Source organism: Poeciliopsis prolifica, unplaced genomic scaffold (assembly GCF_027474105.1).
Source record: "Poeciliopsis prolifica strain line A6 unplaced genomic scaffold, Auburn_PproV2 SCAFFOLD066, whole genome shotgun sequence".
Taxonomy (NCBI): domain Eukaryota; kingdom Metazoa; phylum Chordata; class Actinopteri; order Cyprinodontiformes; family Poeciliidae; genus Poeciliopsis; species Poeciliopsis prolifica.
Window position 1 is genome coordinate 721,196 of NW_026562441.1, and position 27,508 is coordinate 748,703.

At 38.1% G+C, this 27,508-nt stretch overlaps 3 protein-coding genes across 3 annotated transcripts; 2 read left to right on the plus strand and 1 right to left on the minus strand.

The window, feature by feature from the left end:
- The first annotated feature begins 807 nt into the window (after nt 1–807).
- LOC129351395 (cyclin-dependent kinase-like 2) lies at nt 808–4,595 on the plus strand. Its single transcript, XM_055020262.1, is given in 9 exon segments — nt 808–923; nt 1,795–1,974; nt 2,186–2,380; nt 2,583–2,728; nt 2,730–2,765; nt 2,843–2,955; nt 3,028–3,167; nt 3,279–3,367; nt 3,465–4,595. Coding segments are annotated over 8 exon segments (1,971 nt in total). The 5' UTR covers nt 808–923; nt 1,795–1,806; the 3' UTR covers nt 4,549–4,595.
- A 63-nt stretch (nt 4,596–4,658) lies between these two features.
- Nucleotides 4,659–7,205, plus strand: LOC129351404 (uncharacterized). Its single transcript, XM_055020268.1, has 4 exons — nt 4,659–5,312; nt 5,968–6,055; nt 6,141–6,237; nt 6,762–7,205. The coding sequence occupies exons 1-4, from the start codon at nt 4,690–4,692 to the stop codon at nt 6,878–6,880; spliced, it is 927 nt and encodes a 308-aa protein (XP_054876243.1). The 5' UTR covers nt 4,659–4,689; the 3' UTR covers nt 6,881–7,205.
- A 3,286-nt stretch (nt 7,206–10,491) lies between these two features.
- On the minus strand, nt 10,492–27,322 carry LOC129351454 (broad substrate specificity ATP-binding cassette transporter ABCG2-like). Its single transcript, XM_055020308.1, is given in 22 exon segments — nt 10,492–10,926; nt 10,929–10,945; nt 11,847–11,905; nt 12,023–12,112; nt 12,636–12,790; nt 13,557–13,681; nt 13,811–13,900; nt 13,996–14,078; nt 14,263–14,408; nt 14,585–14,695; nt 15,995–16,093; nt 16,175–16,223; nt 16,329–16,384; nt 16,387–16,430; nt 16,622–16,779; nt 16,917–17,069; nt 17,325–17,439; nt 18,504–18,561; nt 19,834–19,835; nt 23,009–23,133; nt 23,211–23,291; nt 26,993–27,322. Coding segments are annotated over 22 exon segments (1,944 nt in total). The 5' UTR covers nt 26,996–27,322; the 3' UTR covers nt 10,492–10,801.
- Between the last annotated feature and the right edge of the window lie 186 nt (nt 27,323–27,508).

A 27,508-nucleotide genomic window follows, 5' to 3' on the forward strand; every position in this document is an offset into this window, starting at 1 on the left:
TACTTTCTCCATTTTTTATTTTTTATTTTTTGCAAAGTGAATTAAAGTGTATATTCAGAGGGGGTGCAACAACAATGCCCAATTTATGGCCTCTCTTTGAATTCTTGAGGATTGTAAACAAACCTTAACACCGAATTTGAAGAAGTCAATAAGACAAAGTAAAGGTTTTTAGTTTTATTTAATTCAATTTAAACCAGTCGACTGTTTAATGTTCTCAGCCAGCAGGGTTTCATGACAACTCAAATTGGGATTGTTTCCGTCCAGCATCGCCCTCTGCTGGACATTTAGAAGAAAAACTTTTTAACTAGCAGATGAAGGAATGGGTCGACATATGTATTAACTTTACATTTTTGGGACTAAAAACATCCTCCAAGAACTATAAAATGCTCTTTTCCAACTTGGATTACTATTTGAACCTTTTTTATAAAAATAAAAATGTCCTTTTAGGATAAAACCTGATATTTTTTAGTCCGCGAAAGGACTAGCTAAAAGGCTACAGTAGCCTGACCATTACCGTTTCAAAGCCGCTAAATTGGGCCAGAATTGGTGCTTCTTCCGTTTTCATGCTATTACATGTGATAAATAACTCAAATATAGTTGCTACAAATGTTAAATGGAAGGAAAGTTTCTTAATCAATCGGTTTATTTTACATTTCAACGCCTCCAATGGCGGCGCGCGCCTCCAGGAGGAAGAGCCGTTTTTTTTTTTTCTTCCTTCCCCTGAACTACGTCACCACTGCAGGGCGGGAGGGGAGTGTTGCCGTAGCAACGCGTCGGTTGAAACCCTCGCGGCTACCTGCGTGTCCGTGTTCTCAGGTGACCGACACGTTCCCACACGCACCGGAGACACCGATACTCGTGTTTACGTTGATGGAACAGATTAAAGCGACAAACTGGGATCAACTGCTGAGGTCGGTGACGTGGTGAGTTTGTTTTTGTTGGTTTCTCCTGTTTTAGTCCATTGAACCTCCATTATGTGGCTTTAGGACACTTTGTCACTTAGTTTGCCTTGTTTTGTAGCTCTGTTGACTAAAGATAAGTTTTTAACTGTTATAAATAAAAAAGAAAAAATATATAAGAGTCATTTCTTTGTTTTGTTCATTTGATACAAGATGTTCAAAAGTAAAGTCTTTACTTTGTCTTTTTTTATTGTTGTAATTTTAGTGTAATTTTTTTTCTAGAATTAGTTCATAAATCAAATGTAATAATGATGTTCATGATGACAAATCTGCATTAATGTTCACTGTAATTTCCAATTAAAAGTTCTGTATTTTCTTAATTACTTAAATTTTCATTATTATGTTAGTTTTTCTTACATTTTATTGAAATGGAAATAAAAAAAACATTGAATTTGAATTAGCTGAGAGTAAGAAAGGGCTGAAAGATTCAAATTGACATTTGGTTTTTTATTGCCACTTCTAATCTAAAGCTCTAGAGTCTTTAGTTTAGAAGACGTTATGGTTCAATAATTCATAGGTCATTATTAAGTTGCAAATAGAAACGCTAATCGGAATGCAGTTATATTAATAAAGCAATTATATTAATAAGTAAATACAAGAGAAAAGCAGCTGACGTACAAAAATAAAATCTTTGGATGATTCTTAGTCTTCGGTTTGTGATCAAGATTAAATTAAACCATAAAAAGAAAGTCATTGAAAGGGGGATTTTAAGGAGGATACACTAAATTAAAGAGTGAAGCAAGGTGCCACCATTCAAAATGTGTAATAAAAGTTTTTTTTTTATATATATTTAATTTGATATAAATAACTTGAAAGCTTTGTTCTGTCCTTTAAGAATAAAACTGTGATGGAGCGTTACGAGTCTCTGGGTCCGGTCGGGGAGGGCAGTTACGGCACTGTGGTCAAGTGCCGTCATCGACACTCCGGTCGCTTTGTCGCCATCAAGAAATTTCTGGACTCAGATGATGATGAGACAGTGAAGAAGATCGCCCTCAGGGAAATCAAGCTGCTCAGGGTACTTGCCAATCATCCTATCAACCATTCGGTCAATCAGTTGATTAATAACTGAGCCTGAAACCTGAGTGCTGCTGAAACACTGAGATAATCAGCCAACCACAAGACAAACAAGCTCAAATTCTCACAATCGAACCCGTTGTTAGTGTTAATTACAGTAAAACACAAAACTACATGCATCTACATTCGCTGCTCTCTTTTGAACCTTACAGCAACTGCGTCACGACAATCTGGTGAACCTCCTGGAGGTGTGGAAACGCCGTCGTCGCTGGTATCTGGTGTTTGAGTTTGTGGACAGGACGCTTCTGGATGAACTGCAGCAGTCCTCAAGCGGGTTGGACCTTAACACCTGTCGGCAGTACTTATTCCAAATCCTTAGAGCTGTCAACTTTTGTCATCAACAGGATGTAAGGAATACTTTCAAAGCTTCTTTTTAAATGAGCAAAAAAGGTATCAAGGATCATTAAATTTACTCCACAGGTTCAGAGGTCCAGGCTAGACTTTCTCATCAAGACTCACTGCTTTAAAGTTACAAATTAAATTATTTTTCCAATAAATATGTCATGGAAATATGTGTAACCCTGTGTTTGGAATAATTCCCCTCATTAGGTCATCCATCGTGACATCAAACCCGAGAACATCCTCATCTCTCAAGAGGGTGTGGTTAAACTGTGTGATTTTGGCTTTGCCCGAACCATTGCATCGCCCTCTGAAGGTGGCGTCTATACCGACTACGTAGCCACTCGCTGGTACAGAGCCCGAACTGCTTGTAGGGGACATCAAGTATGGAAAGTAGGTATTTTTGCACTGCTTCCTGTTGGATGTTATGAATGCCAAACAATAACTGGTAAGTGTGTTTGTATGTGTAGACCGGTAGATGTTTGGGCGCTGGGTTGTCTGTTGATAGAGATGCTGACCGCACAACCTCTGTTTCCCGGAGACTCCGACCTTGACCAGATATACCACATTGTCAGATGTTTTGGTAAGCTCTTACAGTAACCTCATCAGGATACTGATTCATATCCATTTTTTAATATATTTCCTTTGGCTTCAGGTAACTTGACGGCTCATCACCAGGAGTTATTTTACGGAAATCCTGTCTTTTCTGGAGTGAAACTACCTGAATGTTCAAAAATTGTCCCACTGCAGCAACGCTTCCCTAAAGTTCCACCAACTGCCCTTGATCTGACACAGGTATTACACAGTTTGGTTATCAGTCAATGAAGTATCAAATGAAAGTTCCTTTTAGGTATTGTTTAAGTGACCAAATCATTAACATAATTTATACCTTCATTTGTTGCTCAGAAATGTCTAGAGATGGACCCAAAAACACGAGCTCACTGTTCAGATCTGTTAAAGCATCTGCTATTTACTCAAGACTCTTTCAACATCAGGTATACTTTACCTTTGCTTTGTGAAATAAGTCTCAAATGCTAGAATTTATCTTCTGCATAGTCAAAAACTTCTGCATCTTTCTTTGTGTCTGCACAGATTTTTAGATGAGCTGAACACTAAAATTCAAAAAGACCACAGAGAAAACTCCACACTTCCCAAAATACCCAAAACGACACTGCCAGAAAAAGATAAAGGGGATGATAAAAACTGCAAAATCAAAGACAAGAAACAATCAGAAGAAACTGAAGATAAAGTAAACAAGGATAAGACAGAGAAAACAAAGGGAAAACAACCATCCAAACTGCCTAAATCTATTCATATCACCAATGAATCTTTTATGACCAAACAACCAAAAGCATTTGGCAATAAGGACATCTGTCACACAGAGCAGTTTTCAATGAAACCAGAAAAAACACCTGGTTCAGAGTTAAAGGAGTTTGAGATTTTAAAGTCAACTAAAATCTGTCTCTCTGACTCAACAGATGTCACCAAGAAAGCTGTGAGCTTAAAGAAAAAAACCTCAGTAGCAACAAAACCTAAAAATAAACCTGATGTGTCTCTAGACTCAGGCAAAGACTACCTTCAGAAGGCCAAAGATATAGACTACAGCAACCTGAAGCTCCTTGGGGAAACATCTCAATCTGAGACAAACGAAGAGTTTGTGAGGAACTCAAGCAACCTTAGCTTAAAAGTCAGTAAATTATCTAAAATTCCCATCACTGATGGTGGAAGTTTAAATTTATCCCCAAAAACCATTTTAGAATCGGACACAAGTGTAGCACCTACATATCCTCTCCCATCCTTCAATGACTTTCCTACCCCAACAATGGTCAATGTCACAAAGTCAGGAAGGACAAGTTTGACATCAAAGTTTCAGATTGAGGTATTGGAAACTAATGCAAAGCACGACTCCTCTGAATGTCCAAAAGCCAAACCCAAAAGCTTCAGGAAATCCCAAACTATTTCAACTAGTGGCCAACACACTCAAACACCTCATTCAGTCCTTCAAGGGATGCTGCAGATCTTTCCAAACAGCCGTTTACACCTATTACCGAAACCAGTGCTGCCCACAACCTGTCCACCCTACCTCAAGGACTCTCACTTTCAAAAGCAAAGACTCCTTCAAAAGACAAGGAACCTTCTGATGACCAGGGTGTTAGGAAGTATCACAGATTCTTGAAGCTGAATCCAATGATAGAAACTCCAACTAAACCTATTTGGTTGGCCCATGATTCAGATGGAGAACCTGACTCATCAGCATTATTTTTCTAGTTTGCAAAGCAACAGGATTGCAGCAGAAGAAAAAGTTACCTCAACCCTTATGCCAAATGAAAACTTACCAGTAGAAAAAGCTCTTGCATTGTCAGTGCAAGAGGACCAAGAGGATTCAGCCATTTCTGTGTCCATTAGTTCAACAGCTAATGCCTTAAGGAATAAAACCTTAATGCTTCCTGAAAGGTCATCTATTGACAAAACTAACAATAGCAGCCAGGAGTTCAAATTTGATGCAAAGTCTTTGAACATTTTCCACCATAATCAGAACCAAACAATGTCTCAATTGTTTGTTGATCACATGAGGTTCCCAGTGAACCCCAAGAATCAAAAAACTGCATTTACTCCAGATGGAAGGAAGAAAAGCAACAAGCTGGAAGAAAACAACACAAATTTATCCTCCGATTTGACTTCAGTCATGTCTGTGGATCACAAAGCTTTGACGAGAAGTCTTATCCTTCATGAAAGGGACTCTACAGACACTGATGAATTTAATCACAGTGTAGCCCGATCATGTACACCTTCTCCTCCTGCACCAGCTACCAATCTCCTTCACCTCCCTCCATCTTCCAAAACTCTCACCCCTTCCATCTTTGTCTCCAGTGCCAACAGGTCTGCTGCCAGTGATACCCTTCAGAGAGGAAGTTTTCATACCGGGACCAACAGCCTTTGGTAGTTCTCAATGTGTTTGCCTTTGAAATTTTCACCCAGCTAAGAATAATTCAAAAGATATAACCTAAATTTGTTTGACCCTCCTACCCTTCAACGGTCTTAAGAAAAGCCTTTTGTGTTGTTCGGAAAGCTGGTGTGCAGTCTAGCAGGGTGTATAGGACTTGAGGGGTTTTTGTGTAGAGTTTCGGGAACTGACGGTCTAACGGAATATCCTCCTCCCATTTCCCCACTGTCTGATCGTGACATCTGTCACGCAGTGGCCGGACAAACCATTGTATAAGTGAGAGGGTTGTCTCAAGAACTCCTGACATGTTTGTCCAGTAGTTGAAAGCATTAATCTGACTTGGCTGGTTGGACAAAATCAAAGTTAGATGTCCTTTTTAAATGTCTCCTCGCTCGATGGCTAGGTCAGTCCAACTGTTTTTGTTAGACTGTATATATTGATTATATTGTGTTTTTGTAACTTGATTTTGTTTGGTTTTATTAATGTAAGTCATAATTTCCAGCCAAACTTACCCCAAAGCTAGCATTAGCAAAGTTGAGAGAACTTTTTTTCAGATTCATAAATCTTGCACAATCCAATAAGAGTCTTGTTGAACAGTTGCACAAATGTTGTACATGACTAACAGCTAGCTGTTCCTCCTGTCTGTTGTAGGAATTTAGTTAAACCAATATGTTATGGTCATGACCGACAGGAACAACAGTTTGGACTGAACCAGGCCGCAAGGTCCTTCACCTCGCAGGTTGTAGTTTGAACTGGTGTCTTTTTTGCCTTCAGCCATGTAGGATATTCCTAATAACTTATATCAACTGTTTCTGTCTGTCTAGGCACGAGAAAAGAGTTTTGTAAGTGAAAGGTCTAAAAACATCGTCCATTTCCCAGATGTAAGAACCTCAGTGTTGCCGGAGCTCAGTGGAAAAGAAGGTATGAACACAAACTCTTTCTGACGCTAAATCTGACCATTTTTCTTTTCTATTTTAGGGTAGTTGTTATTACGGATTTTTGAATTTCCTTTCTTTAAGGAGAAGTTTACAAACACCTACATTACTAGGTCTCGTAAGCTTTTGACACGCTAATACACAAAACATTTGAGTTATGTGGATGTATTTCCTTGTGCCTGGATGTGACACGTCTATCCGTTCGAACAATTAAATAGAAGTAAAAACAAGGCGATTTTCAGCAATCACACTGTTCACGTAGGAGAGGCCTTGTGAATACCAAAGATAGTAAAACTAGCAGATCAAAAGCATAAAACTGGAAACAGACTAAATAATTTAACCAACCACTCAGTGGAAACGAAGCATTAGAGGAAAACTATTACAAACCACACGTAATTTAAGTTCAATAAAATAAAACTTTATTATTGTTTTATAAAGTGCCTAACTCACATCTCCAGCTGTAAATCAAACCTGGCCAGAAGTGAAATAAAATGTTTAATGTCTTCTCAGCTAAACAGAGCAAATGTGCTACCAAGGAACAGAGGACAGAAAAGACTCCAGTCCCACTCAGTCCACCAGCAGACGGACAATATGGACAAAACACAAATACACCAAAACAGATGGAGTAAAACGAGTTCCCGCCACCAAACGACACTAATCTTAATTTTCATTATTATTATTATTTAATCATGGTGATGCTTCAAATACTGACTTTAAATTCCTAAAATGTTAAACTTTGAGTATGAGAACACATTTATATTTATCATTTCCTTTAACAACATTCGATTATTGAAAACTGTTAATGAATTGTTTATTTTGGTAGTTTCGTGGTAAAACACAAGAAACTGTAAAACAACTAATGTAACTTTTTTTCCCAAAGAAATCAACAATAAATAAGCTGTAAAAAACGTGTGGGTGTTTTATTAGTCACAGGCATGAAAAGCTGAAGCTTCTGTAAACTTTAAGAAATCCAACCCATAAAACAAACTAATTACAACAGATGAGAACGCTGGCGACTTTCCACTGGTTTCCACATTTAGCATCAGTCTTAAGTTATTTAAGAAATAAACATGGTTTAATCCTACGACTCATCACTTGAGTCTTCTGATGTAATGACCCGAAGTTTCCAGGCTGGCACCGACTCCTCACTGCTCGACATCACAGTCGGGCTCCTCATTGGCTGAGAGCCAGCCCAACGCCCTCTGCTATTGGCCAGCAGCTGGTAGAGCAGTCTGAGAGCTTGGTTGTTGTTGTGGTTTCTGATTGGTCCTCCAGCAATTGGTTGTTTCCTGATTGGTACGTTGGTTACCGGCTTCCTTGCTGACGATTGGACCACGGGCATTTGGGTTGTGATGACCTGCTGTGAAGTTTTACAAAAACAAAACGTTTACTCCTCTAACAAAGTCTCACTATTTGAATTCAGATTTACAAACTGAACAAATATTTAGCAGGTTAAGCTCATTCAGACAGATACAGAATAATGTATCTTTTTGTTTTGGCTGCCATATTGGATAATCATTGATTACTATGATGAGAATCACAGCCAAACAAGACAAGCGAGACGTGTTGGACGTCTGTGTGGACGGTTTCACCAGGCTCAGCAGCGTTTGGTTTCTATCGTCCATCTCCTCACCTGGCGGTGGCAGGCCTGGTTGATGCTTTGGTTGTTGGACTGACGTTAGATCCCAAGTCAAAAATCCTGCAGGTCTCATCAACAGGTGAACCGTCAATCTCTGGAAGCTCAAATCCCAACAAAGACGGATAAGACTCCACTGTAAAGAGAAATGAGAGGAATATTGGTTTCATAGCAAGTAGCTATGGCTTGTTTTTTTTTTTTTTTTTTTTTTTTTACCAAAGACAAAAGAGAAAATCACAGCAATTTCTCAAACACTGAGAGTAACCTGTAATTTTTAAAACTTGTTCACTGCCAAATATTTGAAAAAAAAAAAAGCCTGGATCTATAACTTGTCTGCTCTGTTTGTATGAAGGTGTCTTTGCTGCAATCTGATCTGCCAGTCTGCTGCATTATTTAGAACAACAGCTCTGAGGTGTTTTTCTTTGGTCTCCATCTTTTGTTCCACCTGAGCTGCTATAAACACATCAAAAGATGAAATTACAGCCTGATTCCCAACATGCTGAATCATCCTGCCTGTTTCTTTCAGCTGAAAACATTTTCTGAGACAAAAGTTATTAAAACAATGATGAGTGAATCTGCTCACCTGGGATCCAGTTGTTGCTGTGAACTTTGAGGAAAAACAGGAGGAAAATGATGGATGAAGCAGAGAAACAGGGAGACATGATGACTGCAGAGGGAGGTGATGAAGAGTGAAGGAGGCAGAGAGGGAGTGGAAGCAGGACGGTGTCTAGACTTTAAAGTTACTCAGAGCAAGTTTGTGGCTCAGAGTTACAACAGAATAAAATCCTTCCTGCTTTTCCCAGGGAATCTCTGAGCAACTTAATCCCAGCAATGTTTCACAATCGCTGGAGCTTTTACTTGTTCTTATGAGAGTCGGTTGGATTTTTAGTAAAAGGCACAAATTTAAGCATATTGTGTCAGATGGATGTTTGTTAAATTAAAATAGGACAAACATATAAACATTTATTGAGGGAACATAATGAAACTGGAAACAGGTTTCCTCCTGTTATTATGATCTGGGATGGAGACAGTTGAAATTCCCCAAACGTTTCCTCCAATAAAGTTTGAACCGCCTTGCCAAACCTCAGCAGCAACAACAGCAGTAGCATCAACAGGAGAAGCATCAACAGGAGAAGCAACAACAACATCAACAACAGCAGCAGCAGCAACAACAGCAGCAGCAGCAACAGCAGCAGCAACAGCAGCAGCAGCAACAACAGCAGCAGCAACAACAGCAGCAGCAGCAACAGCAGCAGCAGCAGCAACAGCAGCAGCAACAGCAGCAGCAGCAACAACAGCAGCAGCAGCAACAACAGCAGCAGCAACAGCAGCAGCAGCAACAACAGCAGCAGCAACAACAGCAGCAGCAACAACAGCAGCAGCAACAACAGCATCAACAATAGGAGCAACAGCAGCAGCAACAGGGTTGTGTAATTATATTCCAGGCCAGATTAGCTGCACTTTAAGCCCAAAAGCTTTGTTTGATCTCCAGAGACGAGGTTTCCAAAACACTTCACATCTGAAAGTCAGAGGATTTATATGACGGCGTTTCAGGACCACAGAACAAAAAGGAGCACTAAATGTAACTGAAAAAAATAAAAAACTCAGAAATTTATCTCAAACATTTGAGAAATTTCTGAGTTTCCAAAAGTTGAACATTTGTTAGAAAAAAAATCTGAAATTTGGAGTTTAATCTCACAAATGTTCTAGAAAAATTGAAAACATTTGAATTTTGAAACTCAAAAAATTTCAGAAAATCATAAATTTTCTACTTTTGAAAATGAGAAAAAAAGATTATCTCCAAAGTTCAGATTTTTTTTGCTTACAAACCTGACTTTTCAAACTCAGGAATTTCCATAACTCTCCTACACAGTTAATGAGACTTTAAAGTTACTCAGAGCAAGTTCACAAGGTTTTTCTAGCAAATTTTTGAATTTAAATTAAATTCAAAAATGAGATTTTTTTATGAAAAAAAAAACTAATTTGCTTGATAGAAAAGTTAGATTTTTTCTATAAGTTTTGTGACTTTCCATTGTCCGTTGTTTGTTGCTGTGGCCTGAGTGGGTACATTGTTCATAAACCTGAGAAAAATCTTTTCGCCATGAATAAAAATGGTTGCACAAACCCACCATCGTCTCCGTCTCTCAGCCCCACCTGCCAGATCAGAGCTGAGCCTCGTTATTTGGGGTAATTTGTGGGATTGAGTCATTTTCAGGTTTTGATTTGTAGGAACAGTTACTCATCCAGATTACACTGAGGTTTTTCCTCCACACATTTTCAGAAGCAGCTTTCCTATTATTGAAGTGGATTTCCCCAAAGACAGCAGGAGAAATGTCCGTTTACATCAGGATTCATCCAATATGCCTCTTCTTTTGGCTTCTTTTAAACCAAAATATAAAGTCAATTATCAAATAAAATTCTTTTTTCTATTACTATTTAGTAAAGATTTACTTTTGTTTGAATAAAAGCTTAAAAGGGTCAAACAAAAACCAACTGATGTTGTTTTTGGTTTGTGTTAAATGTCACAATGTTCACTGGGAACAACAAGTCTGATCTGAGTTGGAGTTATTTAAGAAATAAACTTGGAATATAATCATATTTACTTTAAAACAAACTCTTTCCGTATTTGTTTGCTTTAAAGGAACTACTTTATTGCTGTAGAAAAAATGACAGATATAAAATGATAAATTTACATGACTTTGAGCATTAAAGTGCTGAAATCAAAATAAAGCTACACTAATAGAGCACAATGCAGTGATAATATGGAGTGAGTACAAGATTCGCCTTAAAATGAAACATTTTACAACAAACAAGTTATCTGGCTGGTTAAACAACCGTAAATACAATAATGAACCAAACGGATGGAAAACAACAGATTGCATCTAAACTTTGGTTGCAGTGTTTCCAGAAGGCTTTATGTGAACTTCTTGATGAAGCGCAGTTTGAGGTATGCGATGATGAGGAAGCAGACGGTCAAGATGCTCAGAGCCAGGTGGTTCTGCCACAGACCCCAGGTGGAGTAATCCACCCCTGCTTCTCCAGGTAAATCTCACCTGTCCTGCTCAACACACACACAGGAATCACAGTCATGAGATCACAATCATGAGATCACAATCATGAGACGGAGCTTTTAGCCATGAAACATTCCAGGTTGATTCGACTTTAAAAGGTTAATATATTCAAATTTGTTGTTTCTGTAAGTATGGTAGTGGATCTATAGTGCTGTGGGCATTTTTAGAAAGGCCCCAAGAACATCATTAAAGTGCAAAAAATACAAGGATACGTTATATAAAACTATTAATAATAAAATATGAGCAACATATTAAAGATCGTCTGGTTAAGATCAAACTAAGTGTCAAAATGTTGACAAACGAGTAAAGAAGAAACAATTAACTAATTAATCAAATTAGTCGTGATTAGTCAGTTTTAAAAGTAATTACCAACTAATTTGGTAATTGATTAATCAGTAACTGGAGCATAGAGACTCAGATGTAAAGATTCTGGAAAGATTATTTAGTCACACTAAATGTGATATATTTATATTCTTTTTGTGGAAACAATATAAATATATCACATTTAAGATAAAAATAAACTTTGTCCTCAAGTGACATTGTTTTAGCCTCAGATGGTTCTAATTTGGTTAAAAAAAAACTTTTACTCGTCAATTATTAATTAATTAGTTGATTATTTAAAAAAAACATGTTGGAAGTATCTTTTAGCTGCAGATGATCAAGTGATCGATGCATTTTAGGTACTGAAAGTTATTATTTGTATCTTTTATTAGTATTTCTAACATGATATAAAAAGGAAAAAAATGCAGAATATAATTTTTTTTTAGTCTGATGAATCAACTGTCAGAATAATCAATAGAATAAATCAATAAGAAAAAAAGTAATCATGGCTGCAGAGACGTTCATGTCGCTCCTAAAAGTTCGTTTTTGTTTTTCTCTGCGTCTTACATGGAAATGTTTCCTTTCAAGGTGAACTGCAGGTCGGGGAACTCGTTTGCTTGCAGAGCCTAAAAACCAAAAAGAAATAATAAAAATAAGCCAAAAATACTGCATGCATGTTAAAAATGTTGAATTCACAATTGAAAGTGTAGCGTGTAAGGATGATTTCTGGTTTGTGTTCGTACACTGAGCCCATATCTGGGTATACTGAGGTACTTGAGCCAGGCCAGCCAGTTGACGATGGACGTCACATTCACCAACAGACCTGCAAAGATCTGCACAAATCATCACATTTTAAATGTTTCTCAGCTGTAATATCGATTATGCTTTACAAATATCACAATACAGCCAGTAAAATGATAAAAGAGATAAAATACTGAGGCTTTAGTAAATGTAAAACTCTATTAACAAAAGCTAGTAAATAAAAATCACAGTGGGCCAACGCTAATAGAAAGTAAAAAAAAAAAAAACAAATATTAATGGAAATACAGAAAATTATATCAGATCTTTAAAATGTGTTTTTAGCAGATGACATGATTAATTACAGATTGAAAAACCAAACTGACATTAAACTGTGTTAATGTTAACTGATGGTTTTACACTTTAATTAAAAGGTGGATTTTTGGACTGACGCTGCATAATTAAAATACAGATGAACCTTCTCTTTATTTTGTTCAAAGAAATAATAAATGTGAGAAGAGTTGAGTTTCCTTCAAACATTTTAAAACATTATTTTAAGTCTTAAGTCTTTCCTCTGCAAGAATATTTAGAGCATTTTGATCGTTGGTGTTTATTCACCATCATGAAGACGCAGGTGATGGTCATGTAGATGTTGGCGATGGCCACCACCGTCTGGTCGGCTGAGATGGCGAAGGCCATGGAGGTGGCGGTGTACGACACCAGAGCCACGCTGAACATGAAGGTGAAGAAACACCCAGCTGTCGGCTTCAGGCCTGAAACACACCGACCAGAACAGAACCTCAGCCAGGACAAAGCAATCAGCTGCATGTCTGCACAAATATCTGGCAAAAAATGGGAAATATTTAACCTGAGAACTAAATATATACATTGGTATAATTTAGATATAGTTAAACACAGCTAGCTATATTTAGTTCGTAGCCTAGATATCTAGTTAGCATATTTAAAGTTAAATATAGTTAATTAGATTTAGCTGCCAAGCTCGCTAACAAGATAACCGTAGCTTGTTAAATATTTAGTTAACAAGCTAAATAGTTAGCTAACTAAATTAGTTACGTACATATCTTGCTTGCTAACTAAATATTTAGTTACCATGAAAAACATTTTTAGCATGCAAACTAAATTCCCAAACTAAAATCTGTTTGCTAATTAATATTTAGTAGGAAAGCTAAATATATTTACAAGAAAAAATATTTAGCTTACAAACTAAATTTTTAGTTAGCAATTTGAATATTGTTAGCAAACTAAGTATGAGATTCACTAATCAAACTGTAAAATCCATAAATGAATTGATAACGTGGTGAAAATATGAGATTAACTCCCCATTTCTCTGCCATTTAGATTCATATATGCAACTACAAAGCAGCAGCTCAGGCAGTTATTCATGTTTTTACTTCAGATCCAGTTTTTCATTTCCCATAAAGACGCCACAAGGTTTAACTTAATCCTTTAAATTTGACATGCTACGACTTCATAATTACAGTAAAATAATTTCTCCTACAATCACAGTATTTTACCTACCAACCATGAAGTAGGCGACGCAGGTGAAGACGATGGCGGGGATGGTCCTCAGAGTGATGATGTCAGACAGGATCTTAGACAGGAAGTAGACAGAGAGTCTGTAGTAACCGCTGATGTATTCATGGCTGCAGAGAGAGAAATATGATAGCTTCCATCAGTAAGCCTCCTCCGTAAAGATGAATTATGTTTGCTACTCAGTTCTCAATCTAAATGTCATTTAGGGTCAGAATATGTGATTTGTGAGTCAGACCCACATGAAGAGTTTCCTCTCTGTGATGAAGAGTTCAGCGGCCGACAGCGAGCTGAAACACTGATTCACCACGATGAAGAAGAGAGCGCCGGTCCTGGAAACACAACAACACAGAGACGAGGCCAAGTCAGGAAGCAGAGTGACATCACACCCACAAACCCGGCTCTGGATTATAACGGAGGGAAATACCTGTTCTGGATGCCGCTGTCATCCAGCTGGACGTCGAAGAAAAGCGCTCCGACAACCAGAGCGAGGAAGAGCGTCACCGCCACCTGAAACACACAAAACAAACTCTGAACAAACTCAGAACAACTGTGTGACTCAGAGCCAGTTAGACTGCTGCTTCTGAAACTCAGACACTTCATGTGTTTGAAAGTGCAGTTCCTCTTCTTGTCCAGCAGATGCTGCTGCAGAACTTCACAGTTTACTGTTTAGTTCAGGGAAGAGCTTCATTACCTGGGCGATGGAGGTTTGCGGGTTCAGCGCCAGGTTGCGGAACGTTCTCTTCAGAACCCATCTGAACTGGGTCTGGAAGCTGGTGTTGTAGGTGATGGTCCTGAACCGAGAACTCTTGGTTGTTGGCTTTCCCTGACAAATCCTTTCTAGAAGAAAAAGGTAAGAAAATTATGTGAAAACTAACATTTCTCAAGACAAAGTGGCCTCTGTCAATGTTTCTGCCAATAAAGATCTGGCTTCATTAGTTAATCAATAGTCTGCCTTCGTAGGGTCTTTGTCTCTCCAAAGGTTTTTGGGGTAAATCTCATTCTCTTGAACTTACCCAGCTCGTCTTTAGTCTGTTTGTAGTACTGGCAGTTTCTGTACTCCTCCACCAATTTGTCCTCAATTCCTTTTCTGGACTTGGATATTGATTCTGCATCCTGTTGAGAGTCTGCAACAAGAAAAACAACTTTCAGTCAAATGAACTCAGACTGAGATCAACAGCTAGGCACCAACCCTGTTCACTTTTACTTGATGCAGACCGAAGCATCATTGAGTGGTGAAGTAAAAATTGTGTTATTATTTTGTTCAAGAATTTTATTTTAATTCTTTATTCATTTAACACTAGTATTGTTCAGTTTGTTAAAACGTGCAGGTCAAGGAGTCGTTGAAGAATCAGGTTTCCTTTGACCTCTCCTTGGAAAAGTTCCAGTAGGTTGTCAGTAACTAAAATAAGGCACCAGTGTTTGTTAACAGATAACAATAAACAGGTTAGGTAATTGTAGTGAGATGGAATAAACCCTAAGGCTCAACAAATTTCTCCATTAAATGTCACAAGCTAAGGCTACGCGCTAAACGTACAAAGTCTGATAATGTTCTTGTTATGCAAAATTGTTCCATTAGTAAACCTGAATTTTGGAAACACACCTATTTTTGAACAAAAATGTTTATCATCTGAACAATTAACTTACCCTAAGGATGGATATTGCACTCTCTCTATACCCTGTTAAGAGTGACTGTGCATTAACCTGTTCAACTGGGTCTGGGCCAGGTGTGACCACATTGTATAGACTAGAGTCCTATGTATTGTGAGAGCTTGCAGCTCCAAGTCAGAACCCATTGCAGGTACAGCTGTTGTGTTGAGGTTACTGTGTTTTCTCCGTTTGCAAACGACTGAAATAAAGATTTTGCTCTTTGCCATTTGCCAGAGTCTCAACCTGATCTGTTACTACAGATTAGATTTTGTTTTGTCCACAGTGGTAAGACACGGTGCGGGTTAGCTCGCTACTTTATGGTCCTCTGTGTCCAGAGGAGTATTTCAACCACCAGTTGGGCAGATTAAACCCAAATGTCTAACTTGGCGCCATATTAGTGCAACAACAGACGTGACGACTAATACGTCTTGTTGTGTCTCAAGCTGTAATATTTTTCTGCCTCAGCACCAGCAGCTCCACTCTTACCAAACCGAACCGAACCGAACCAACCCATTGTCCCTATGTCCTATTCATCAAGTCCTTACTCTCTGTTGAAAACTCACCCCAAGTGGCACATGTCCATCTCCTGGGACCAGAAAGAGATTCTGATAAGTCCCAATCACTGTGTTTGTTTAGATTTCAAAGACCATGACGAATCACCCCTCATTAATGTCGTCTAGCTATATTTGGCACCATAAATTAGTGGGTTAACCATAATCATTTTTTCAAAGAAGCAGTGAACAATCACAGTTATTTACTGGATTAAAAGCTCCTACCGTCTCCTTCCAGGCTGCTGAGGGTGACGGCGGTCGAGTCTCCGTTGATGACGTCCAGGAAGAAATCAGCAGGGTTGTTGTGAGCCTCGCAGTGATACCCTGGAAGAAAAAAACCCAAACTGAGCTGAAAAACATCCCTGCTGAATCAAAACAAGTTGAATATTTGATCCACTTTCTTACCAATTTCAGAGAAATACTCCAGCGCTTCCTGTGCCGGGCCGTGGTAAACCTGGACGTTTCAATTTCACCATAAAACAAAGTTATTGTTATTATTTTTCTTCACATTTAGGCCTCCTGTTTGGTCAGTAGACGTTGATGTTTCGGTTATGTTGACCTGTTTTCCGTTGACGAGCAGCGTGAGGCTGTCGAACAGGCGGTAGATGCTGTACCCGGCTGATGGATGGACAGGATGATGGTGCGACCGTGTTTCGCCATCCTACCAAAACATTTTAGAAATAAATTAAAGGCTCAGGTCTACAAAGTGTGAATAATACTCAAATGTGATTATAGGAATGATATTTCAATTTATAGTAAGCTGGTCAAAAACAGATTCACAAATGGGATTATAAAAAGTAAATAAGTTATTATGTGGCCTAACTGGGGGGAAACCGGTTAGGTGCTGTTCACCTCTTCAGCAGCAGCAGCACAGAGTTGGCGGTGCTGGCGTCGAGCCCCGTGGTGGGTTCATCCAGGAAGAGGACGGGCGGGTCGATGATCAGCTCCATGCCGATGTTCGTCCTCTTCCTCTCCCCGCCTGAGATCCCACGAATCAGCTGAGTTCCCACCTGAAACGCAGCGTATGGCCGACGTTTACCACAAGCAACCCATTCAACGTCATGTTCTGTGACAAAATGCGAAACGTATCGAGATGTTTATTCATTTTTCATGGCGTCATATTATGTTGGAACATTTTTCAGCTCACCTTGGAGTTAGCGACTCGTCCCAGTCCCAGCTCCTGGATCAGTTTCTCCACCTTCTGCTCCTTCTCCTTCTGGCTGATGGAGGACGGCAGACGCAGCGCGGCAGAGAAGAGGAAGTTCTGTCTGACCGTCAGGGTTCCCATCACGACGTCGTCCTGCAGACAGGAAGCTGCCGCTTAGAAAAACTCAAACATCAGCTGCAGCTGGATGCACCTTTATTTCTGTCCTTGAATCAAACTTCCTCTGCTGCGACTTTGAGTTTCAAAACAGTTTATTTAATGAGATTTGGCCGAAGAAGCGGGTCGTATTGTTGCAGGCGTCTCTTCCTTCCCTTCCAGGGAACATTCCTGAGCAGAAAAACATTTCAAGCTGGTTTCTGTGGGTCTGGCTTCCTGACTGCTTTCGCCTACCTGCACCACATATCCAGACAGACATTTGAAGTTGGGAGGCTGCGGAGCGCCGTCGATCAGGACTTCTCCTGAAAGACCTGCAGGGTCTTTTCTGGCTGCCAAAACGTCCAGGAACCTGGAGAAAAACCAGCAGCAGCAAATAAGGCGGGGCTTGATTCTAAAGGTGCATTCACACCAGCGCTGTTTAGTCCACTTCAATTAAACTCTAGTTCATTAGGGGAGGTGAGAATGTTCAACTGAACTCTGATGTCACCGATAAACCTGTCAGTGTGAGGTTGCAGTGAACTCTGGTGCAGAGCGAATGCATATAACATCTAGTGAATCAGACTGTTCCACAAGGCAGGAGCAGGCATAGGGCCCACAAGCACAGGGCATTCTGGGTAAATACAACCACAACAAACACGTTAGCCTCGTGCTAGCAGGAGCAACGGTTTGTGACATAAGAGAAATTCTACAACCACTGAAATCTGATGCTGCTCCATTTTTGTTTACATTTTGTGAAGAAGGAAATAAACTTTTGGCTTTTCTTCAGAGGTCTTTGTGTTTTTGCCTTCAGTGGTTCTTGCTGTAGCGCCCACAGGAGAGAAGCAGAAACACTGCAGAAAGAACCACAGCAGCTAAAAAACTTGGTTCTTAATCAAACATTTGTTTGATTTCCAGCTGCTGCTTTCACACTGCATTGTTAAACGAACCAAACATTTGCCTCTCCTCGCCTGTGGGGGCGCTGCAGAAGGAAACAACACAAAAACCTCTGAAGAAGAACCTGAGCACACCAGACTTTTAGACAAACGGACTGGAGTTGGGATTATTTATTATTACTCTCATTATTATTATTATTATTAGGGTTGGTGTGAAATCAGGCTAAGAATACAAACCATGTGAACCAGTTATGGATGAGATGTTTTTATTTCCATCTTCAGGAAACAGGAAGGACGTGGAAAATTGGGAGCCATTTTCTCAGTGATCAGTTAGAAAATGGTTTTGTTTTCACCAACATGACATTATTCCCAACAATAAACACACAAAAAAACTGATTAATTATAGAAATAATTCTGGATTTGACCTCATTCGTATCCTGGTCTAAAAAGGGAAGAACGTTTGAGCTCATTTTGTCTCAGTTTAAGTGAAAACATGCAGGAAAGGTGAGAGCTTTATAACAAACAGATGCAGTTGACTTACGATGACTTCCCGCTTCCTGTTGCTCCCATGATGGCGTTCAGGCCCGGCTTCATGAGCCCTGAGGAGGACCAAACGTGAAAGGAACCGGTCATGAAACAGAACCCAGCTGCTGATTACAGAACCTCTGGCGACACACGTCACCGTCGCTTTAATTCGACCACCATTCAAACAATTAACACGTTTTAAAAGGAGGATCAAAACCTGTAAAGATGGAGGCTGAAAGACTCAACCTCTACTTCCTGTTTGTGACGCCAACATTACAAATAAATTACTAATTTATTCACTTCAAATTTAAAGTTCTTTCCTTTGGCGACATTTTAAAAAGTCGTTCAAAATTTAAGAAGGAAACGTAGCAAATTTGTTGAGTTTTTGTTTTGTCAGCTCAACAAGCCATGTATTACAACTAAAAGCAATTCAATTCTTTTTATGGTGAATTTATGTGAAAGTACAAATAAATGCTCCTGTGTATTTTAGAGTTTTCTAACTTTGCAAATCTGAAAACATGCTAAAACTGTCATCTTGGAAGTTAAATACATAAAGAGGAAGGTTTTATTGTTGCTTCAGTGCAACTCTGCAGAAAACGGTCAGCTCACCTTACCATCATTATCCAATAAAAACTCTCCGCCCTTTGACCGCAGGAACATTTTGTAACATCCATACAGCTGAGATTAAACATACAATGAATTTACAGTTTAAAACGAGAATAATGAGGATGATTAAAATCATAAAACCAAAAATCTCAAGGTGGATAATCTGCCTTATCCAGTCAAATGAGACAATTTTTACCATCAGACAGCAGTAAACTGCTAAAAACACGAGTTTGCAGGAGAGCTCAGCTTCACGTGCAACACAGACTGACCCAGGCTTTAACTCCGTCAATAATTAGACAAAATAAACAATAAAACAGCAGCTGAACGACTCAGAGCCGTCAGAACCAACATGAAACAAGACGCTGTTTGCCCAAAGTTTTCATAACATTATAATAACAGGCCTGGGTGTTTTCATAACCAGCGTTATCAGACAGAAAGATCTTTAACCTTTTGGAGAATTGTTCTGATCTCAATAAAGATAAACATTTAATCCTGGAAGATTATCAGATTTTCCATCAGACTGAGGGTGAGAGGTGAACTGTCAGGTGTATTCAAGGTATCTTGTGATTTAATTTAATGGAATAAGTTAAAAATGATTTTCTGTAGGATTAAAGCACAGAACAGACTAGATTTAAAACTGCTGCAGGCCGACCAAAAAGAGTTACCTTAAGCTAAGCAGAATGTGATTCAGGGGCCCCAGTTAAAATCACCATCAGTTACAGCATTTCAATATAGATCACCACTGATAATTAATATCTGATGAGATTTATTTGTGAACAAACCTTAAACACATAGCATCAGATTATTGCTATGGTGACACAACAATATAAAGATTATTTGCAGTTTTACAAAGTGTACTTTGGTTTATTTAACATATTTTAATTTATCTATGCTGAAACTGTTGAATTCAAATTTAATAAAATGCAAAATGCTCATTCTTAATAAATAAATGTTAAAATTATAGATCTATGGTCGGTGTTAAAATATAAACATTTATGGGGGGGGGGGGGCACCAAGCTGCTTTCTCAGATTAATACAACAACAAACTGACTTGAGTTGGAAAAAACTTTCTGAAAACCAACTTCTTTCATGCTGACTGTATGTTTAATATTCCTAAAATAAATTAAAATATCTAAGATAATACATAGTGGAAGAAATATAATTTAAACAGATCGGATTGGATAAAATCTACTGAAAAATTGGTGAGAAAAATATAAGACAGATGAATGACAAAGTTTTTTCTCTAAATTTGCCTACTATGTGTTTTTTTCAGGACATTTTCCAATGTTTTGATGACAGTGAAGCTCCAGTTTCAGTTCTGCATCCCGAGGGGTGTAACTAGTGTGACTGCATGCAACAAGGAACTAAAACTGCTTACGATTTTCTATCAGTAAAACTACAGAGTGCTGCGTCAGTAATGCTGACTCTGCATTTTATGTCAACGTGAAAAATGTTAAGTCATTCATTCAGAGACTTTCTAATCGATACCATGATGCTGCAAGTTGCCTTGCTGGTTTTGGACATACAGTCACCAGTTAAAACAAAATATGGGATTTTGTTGCTGATTCAATAGATCTTAATGTCCATTTGGTAGAAAACCCCATAATTTTCAAGAAAATCCATCACTTGTCTTTCTTTTCTGTTAGATTTTAGCCGCAGCCAAACCACCAGAGCCACCAGTAAACTCTTCATATGAACAGCTGTGGAAAAAACAAAATCTAATCTGTAGTAACAGATCAGGTTGAGACTCTGGCAAATGGCAAAGAGCAAAATCTTTATTTCTCTGTCGTTTGCAAACGGAGAACACACAGCAACCACAACACAGCAGCTGTAGCTACAATGAGCTCTGACTTGGAGCTGCAAGCTCTCACAATACATAGGACTCTAGTCTATACAATGTGGTCACACCTGGCCCAGACCCAGTTGAACAGGTTAATGCACAGTCAGTAGCCGCAGGGTGGACAGGATGCAGCTCTCCTTACTGAAAGGTCAGTTATTTAGTTGACAAACATCTTCTTGGTCAAAATATGGGAGTTCCCAAAAATCAGGATGCTAATGGAACAATTTTCCAAAGCAAAAACATTGTCAGACCTCGTACGTACTCTGAGCTTCTGACATTCAATGGAGAAATTTGTTAGACCTTAGGCTTATTCCATCTTACTGTATTTACCTAAACTGTCTGTTGTTATCTGTTAACAAACTTTGGCGCCTTATTTTAGTCATTGACAGCCTACGGGAACAAGGAGAGGTCAAAAGGAAACCTGATTCTTCAGAGACTCCTTGACCTGCACGTTTTAACAAACTGAACACGTTTTAACAAACTGAGCACGTTTTAACAAACTGAGCACGTTTTAACAAACTGAGCAATACTCGTGTTAAATGACTAAAGAACTAAAATAAGATTCTTAACAGAAATAATAACAGTTTTTACTTCACACAGCAGTGAGGGGAAAGTTAGCGGAGTAAAATCTGCTGGATGTACGCTTCAAAGTCATGTGAGTTTAAATAAAGTTTCAACCCTCCTTCAACTCTGTCAATGATTAAACCAACAGGAATATAATGAAGATACCAGGCATTGTGTACAGTATCCTGCATGCATAGAAACACACACCCTGAACTTTGACCAAATATACTTTCCACAACATCCACACAATGAAGTTTTGTTTCTAAGAACAGCATCAGATGCACCAGAGACCAAATAAACTCAGGATCCATCCCTCTACTGCCTGTTTGGGTTTATAGTGGAAGAGCAGTGATTGGTTAACTATGACATCTGTAGTCATCAATTATATGATATTAATGATGCTGGGATGATCCACAGCTTGGTACGTCTTCAAATTAAATAAAAACAACATTTTTGTGTCTGTTGGGCTAAATTACAGTCAGAATAACTGGAGCTGAAGGAATCTTCATTAAATATATTCATAATTTATGCCCAACTATAACGTCTGTGGGAATCAATGATCTGATATTAATGATGCCAGGAAGATCCAGAGTTTGGTAAAATCTTGATAGTGATTAAAAAATCTCAACTCAGATTGTTGGGCTAAATTTGCAGAGTAACTAAAGCAGCAGGAAAGAAGCGGTTTTGAGTTTCACTTTAATGTTATTTTCCTTTGTTGTGGAGCACAGCATGAAATAATAACATCCGCCTGACCAAGTTTGATTGAGTTAACGGAGTTATTCTACGGCGGCGATGCAGCATGTGTAGAAGAACATCTTTTTGCCTGCAGTGTTGTCTGCATGCGCAAAACTTATGTAAACAATAACAATCAAAGAGTCTATATTTGCTAATATGATTATGATTCAGTCAGTGCCTCACCAGCTTTGCACCTCACTGCTAATTTTCTTTATAATTGCGTTTGTTACACAACAGTGAAATCCTTAAAGCCAACTTGATTCTGTGACTTTAACACCCTGAACTTTCTCATTGTGTCAGGCTATTTAAATAGATCGGCATCCTGCTACTGTGTCTGTTTGTTGGTTTAAGCTCAAAGGTATTGTGCTATAACAGCCTGCAGAACGGACGATGTGTGCTGCAGAGGCAAAGCAGAAAACCGGAGTCGCTTCACAAAGCAACGCTTCCTTCCTTTGCTTCCCAACATGTGGTATTTGATCTGGAACCAAAGAACAGGTCCGATCATGTCACGTTTTGCCTCCCAGCCGATGGCACGTAGACCAACAAATTCAGGGTGTTTTGTTTCTTGGACAGTTTGCATACCTGCTGGCTGTGATGTTGTAGTGTTCAGGATTTTGCATTGTGAGCGTAGATAGAGCTCAGATCTCATAAAACAACTTGAAATTAGAAAAATCTCAGAAACATAACCTTTTATTTCAGCTTTGCTACTTTAAAATCTAAGTATTTAGATCTATTTAAGATAAATGTCAGTGTTTTGGACACATGCCTGTACTCACTTCAAGTCAATGAGGATGTCTTTGGTTGTGGCCTTCTTCATGCAGAAACATCCTCCTCCCTGCTTCACTTTATAGTGAATATTGTGGAAGCTAACGGTGGAACCGTGTTTGTTTGCACCTGCAGACTGAAAAAAATATTCCTTAGCCAAAAGACGAGTCTCTTCTAAGTTAAAATATTGCTAGCATGACGGCCGGCGGTTACCTGGTGCTTGGAGGCTCCGTTTTGCCCAAGCTCCATGGCGTCTCGGTCATTAGACGTGCTGCACCTCCTGTATTCAGAATCCTGAAAAGTCCATTTGGATTAACAAGTAAATATTTTTTACATCAATATGAATCAACAAAAGAACAAACTCTGTAAAACCCATCAACTCCATAGAATCACAGTGAATTTCAGAAACCAACTAAAAATTCAAAATTTGGAGAAACATTAACTTAGAATATGTAATGTTGGTGAAAGCATCAGTTGAAAAACTTTAGAATTTATAATGTTGAAAATCATGTCACTTGCTAACTGCTGTTAGCCACAGCTTCACTAGCTAATAGCAACTTTACTTTATGAGGTGCGTTAGCCACAGCTGTAGCTAAATGTAACAGCATATTCTTCCTGACACACAATGTTGGCTAAAACAGTAAAATAACAAAAACTGTCAGGCACAGTGTTAGCCCAAACTTTAAAAAAACTAATGGAAACGGCTTGGCTAACATGTTAGCCGGAATAAGCTAATGGAAACCAGAACTTTACAAGCTAGAGATTAAAACTAAGAACTTTGTTTTTTTTAATATACTATGAAAGCTAATGCTAACAGTTTGATTCAGTCACATGTCAGAACTTTAGAAGCTAACAGAGTCATTGCTTTATCACAATGTTATCTTATCATCTGATAGCCATAAATATCAACAGTTACGGCTTTGTTGGGTAAGATATATTACATAACAGTTATTTACAAGCTAACCATAACAGTTTTGTTTCGTTCCATTAGATACAATGTTAGAACTTTACACTCTTTGTTTTAACACACTACACTTTTCCAAAATGTTAATTTGAACACAGCTTTGCTCTGGTAAAACTTTAACGGGTTTAGGAAAGTGCCATTGGTTTACCCGTGTTTGTTTTCACTCCAAAAACATTTTGTTAATGTCATTATTCTGATCCACTGCTACATTTACCAAACCTAAAATAATATGGTACTTTAACTTGACAGTTGACAGAAGCACAAGATAAATCATATATCAGATGTTTGCATTTATCTATAAACATATCTTAATTATTTACTACGGTAGAGCATTTTCATGCTGGTGTGAAAAAAGTCTTTAAATTCGATTTTAATGTTTTTGGTCATTATTTTAGGTGGAAAAACCAAACCGAAATGGTTAGACTTATTCTCAACAACTGTAGAAAAATAAATAATAAAATTGCTGCAAAGACAACAATGCCCTTCTGTCTAAACGTAAAACTCATTTTATCTTTTACAGCAGATATTTAGTAAAAAAATAAACTATTAATTGATAAAATATAAAAGAATATAGTTAAAATGTGGACATTAGTTAATCATTTTGGTATGATTAACTACCTCTGTAATGCAGAGGTGAGAAAAGTTCCCAAAAATTGTATTCAAGTCAAAGTAGCACTTCAACTGATTTACCAAAGTAATCAAAAAGCAAGAAATTACTCAAGTAAGGGTAAAAAAGTATTTGGTAAAAAAGTCTCCTAAAGTACTGAATAAATGATCAAATGATCAGTAAGTTAATATTCAAAAGTCATCAGACGGACCAAAATATAAAGTTAAATGGAAATGTTAGTATTTTAAGGACCAAAACAAAAAACTAATTGTATAAATAAGAGTTACAAAAACATTCAATCAGGTAAAAAAAAAAAGTTTCCAAATCAGTTTTGTTTCAATTTAAAACTTATGAAACTTTAACAATAACTGTTAATGAATTTTGATTAAAACCTGGTTGTTCTTCATTCAGTGGGAAGAAAATCCAGAAATATTCCTCAAGTAAGAGTAAAAATACGTCATAATTCTTTGCAAAAGGTCCTCAGGTAACGAGTTACCAACTCTGTTGTAATGACAGATCATTTCTACCTTTTTTTTTTTATTCTCTGTTTATATTTATTTATTTTGCATAAAAACTGTTTTCCAGAAACTCAGTTATGTAACTTTTAAGCACTGACAGGCAAACTTAGCTTAACTTTAGTCATTGTCTTATTTGCATCACCAGAGTCCAGTTTGCAGTTTCTCTGACAAATTTCCTGAGATTCTGCTGATTTTGTCCAAAAAACCCAAATCTGTCAAAAACTCAGAAGCAGCTAATTTTGTTCATTCCTCTTTCCAGCAGCGCAAACCTTCCTTTTTAACGCAAGAAATGAGCTAAAGTGAATTAAACGTGACGCTGACTTGTATAAAAATGTTCAGCATTTCGGAGTGAGAGAAGAGAGCACAGATATTTTTACCTGTTGAAGTCGCAGAGCAACAGACGCTGACCTGCAGGGAGCCGACTGATCGATGTGTGTTTGACACAGAAGAGGCCACTTGTTTAAGTTCAGGCTGCGCATGCCAGGAAGTTTGCTAAGTCTAGTTTTATAACCGAGGCGTGATAAGTAGGGAAAAGGGAAAAACTGAGGATGACTCCTACCTACAGTTATAAAATACAGAGAAAGTGCAATAAAGAGGTTCAGGTTTGTACCTTCATGTCAAAGTTTAGTTTTAAATTTTACATCAGGTTTCTTAATTTACACACAGGAACATTTTTAAAGAAATAAACCAAAGATGAATCAGGAATTTTGTTTCTTTTTATAGATTTAAACAGACAAATAAAAGGGATTTTGACTTTTTTTTTTTTTTTTTGCGTAACATGAAACACATGATCCTAAAGTTAATTTTACCATCTCTAACCCAATAACAGAGCTGGTAGTAATGACTTACGTTTACTTGAGTAACTGTATTTCAAAGTGTCGCTGCTTTTACTTCAGTAAAATGGTAAAGTGAATTCATGGAGCTTAAAAAATTACTTTATAACATTTTAAGACTAATAGACTCTAATTCTCTTTGTTTTTACTTTTTTATTTATTGAGATTGGACACAAAGTGATGCTTTATTTTGACGTAAAATTGGTTGAGATCTCTAAAGAACAGGGATTTATTTGTGTTAATAAGTAACGTCTCATTGGAATCTGGTCTGAGCCTTCAGAGCCACATAAAGACGGTTACAAAATCAGCCTTCTGAATGTCAGTTTATAAACCACTGAAGGCTTAAAGATCTGCTGCTGTCATGGCAGAAGGTCTGAAACAAAGGAAACAAAGAAAAAGGAAACAAACAAAAAGGAAACAAAGAACTCCAAGGCTGTTTTTCTCTGTCACAATAACAGACTGGTCAATATATTCTCAAAGAAATTATTGTGATAAATGATAATATTGATGCTTTGAGACCATTTTCCAGTATTTTAATGCTAATCTCATAATTATGACTTTATTGATTCTCACAGATCGATAAACTTAAAATCCTAATGAATATTTAACTCTGGAACTGGAAAATATTTTAAATATCTGCAATAAATAAATAAACAAAACAACAAATAAAATTAATTATGAAGTCTCTGTAAACAAAACTAGTTCAGACCAAAACACTAAACAGAAAACTTTTATCAAAAAGTTTTTTTGGTAGAAAATTTATTAATATTTTGCTGCAGATTTAAGGATGTTTTTTTGTCTCATAATTGTTTACTCTGTTGTGTTTTATGGATTAAAGCTTTCTGAATTGCCTTGTTGCTGAAGCATTTTTAGCAACTTCATGTTGCTTCAATTTAAGCAATTTATTCTGTCTGAACCTCTGGCTAATGTGGAAAATTTAATTAAAGTTCTAAAATTCCCCCAAAACAGAATCTGAACAGTCAATCCGTGGTTCAGTTTGTTTTGTTTTAAAGGTTTATGAAAACCAGAGAAGTTTCTGAGGGTTGAAAGTTGTTTGGTGAATTAAGCCTCACCATCTTGTCTGCTGTGAAGCCCCGCCCACTGCGTGACGTCGTGCCTGCGGCTCCTTTCTCTGGATAATTAGATGATTTCCAGGGACCATCATCATCATCATCCCTGCAGTCTGGCGCACATCCCGCCCGGTTCACAAAATGAAAACAACACGCAAAAAACCCTGAACCATCGGAAGCCAACAGTTTTCTGAACCTGCGTTGATGTTTGGATGAAATGAAGCAGCTCAGGATGGACGCAGCGACGCGCCGGTGCGGATCTGTTTAACCCGGAAAGCAGCAGAGGAGGCGGGACTGCAGGAACCCGCAGCGACCCGCAGCGACCCGCAGCTCCAGGAAGTCAGAGAAACACACATCCTGTTACCACATGTAACCAACACACACACACACACACACACAACACACACACACACACACACACACACACACACACACACACACACACACACACACACATGAACATGAACATGTTTGTTCCCTCACTGATCCTCTCTGCATCCGGATGCAGCTGAATTAAAA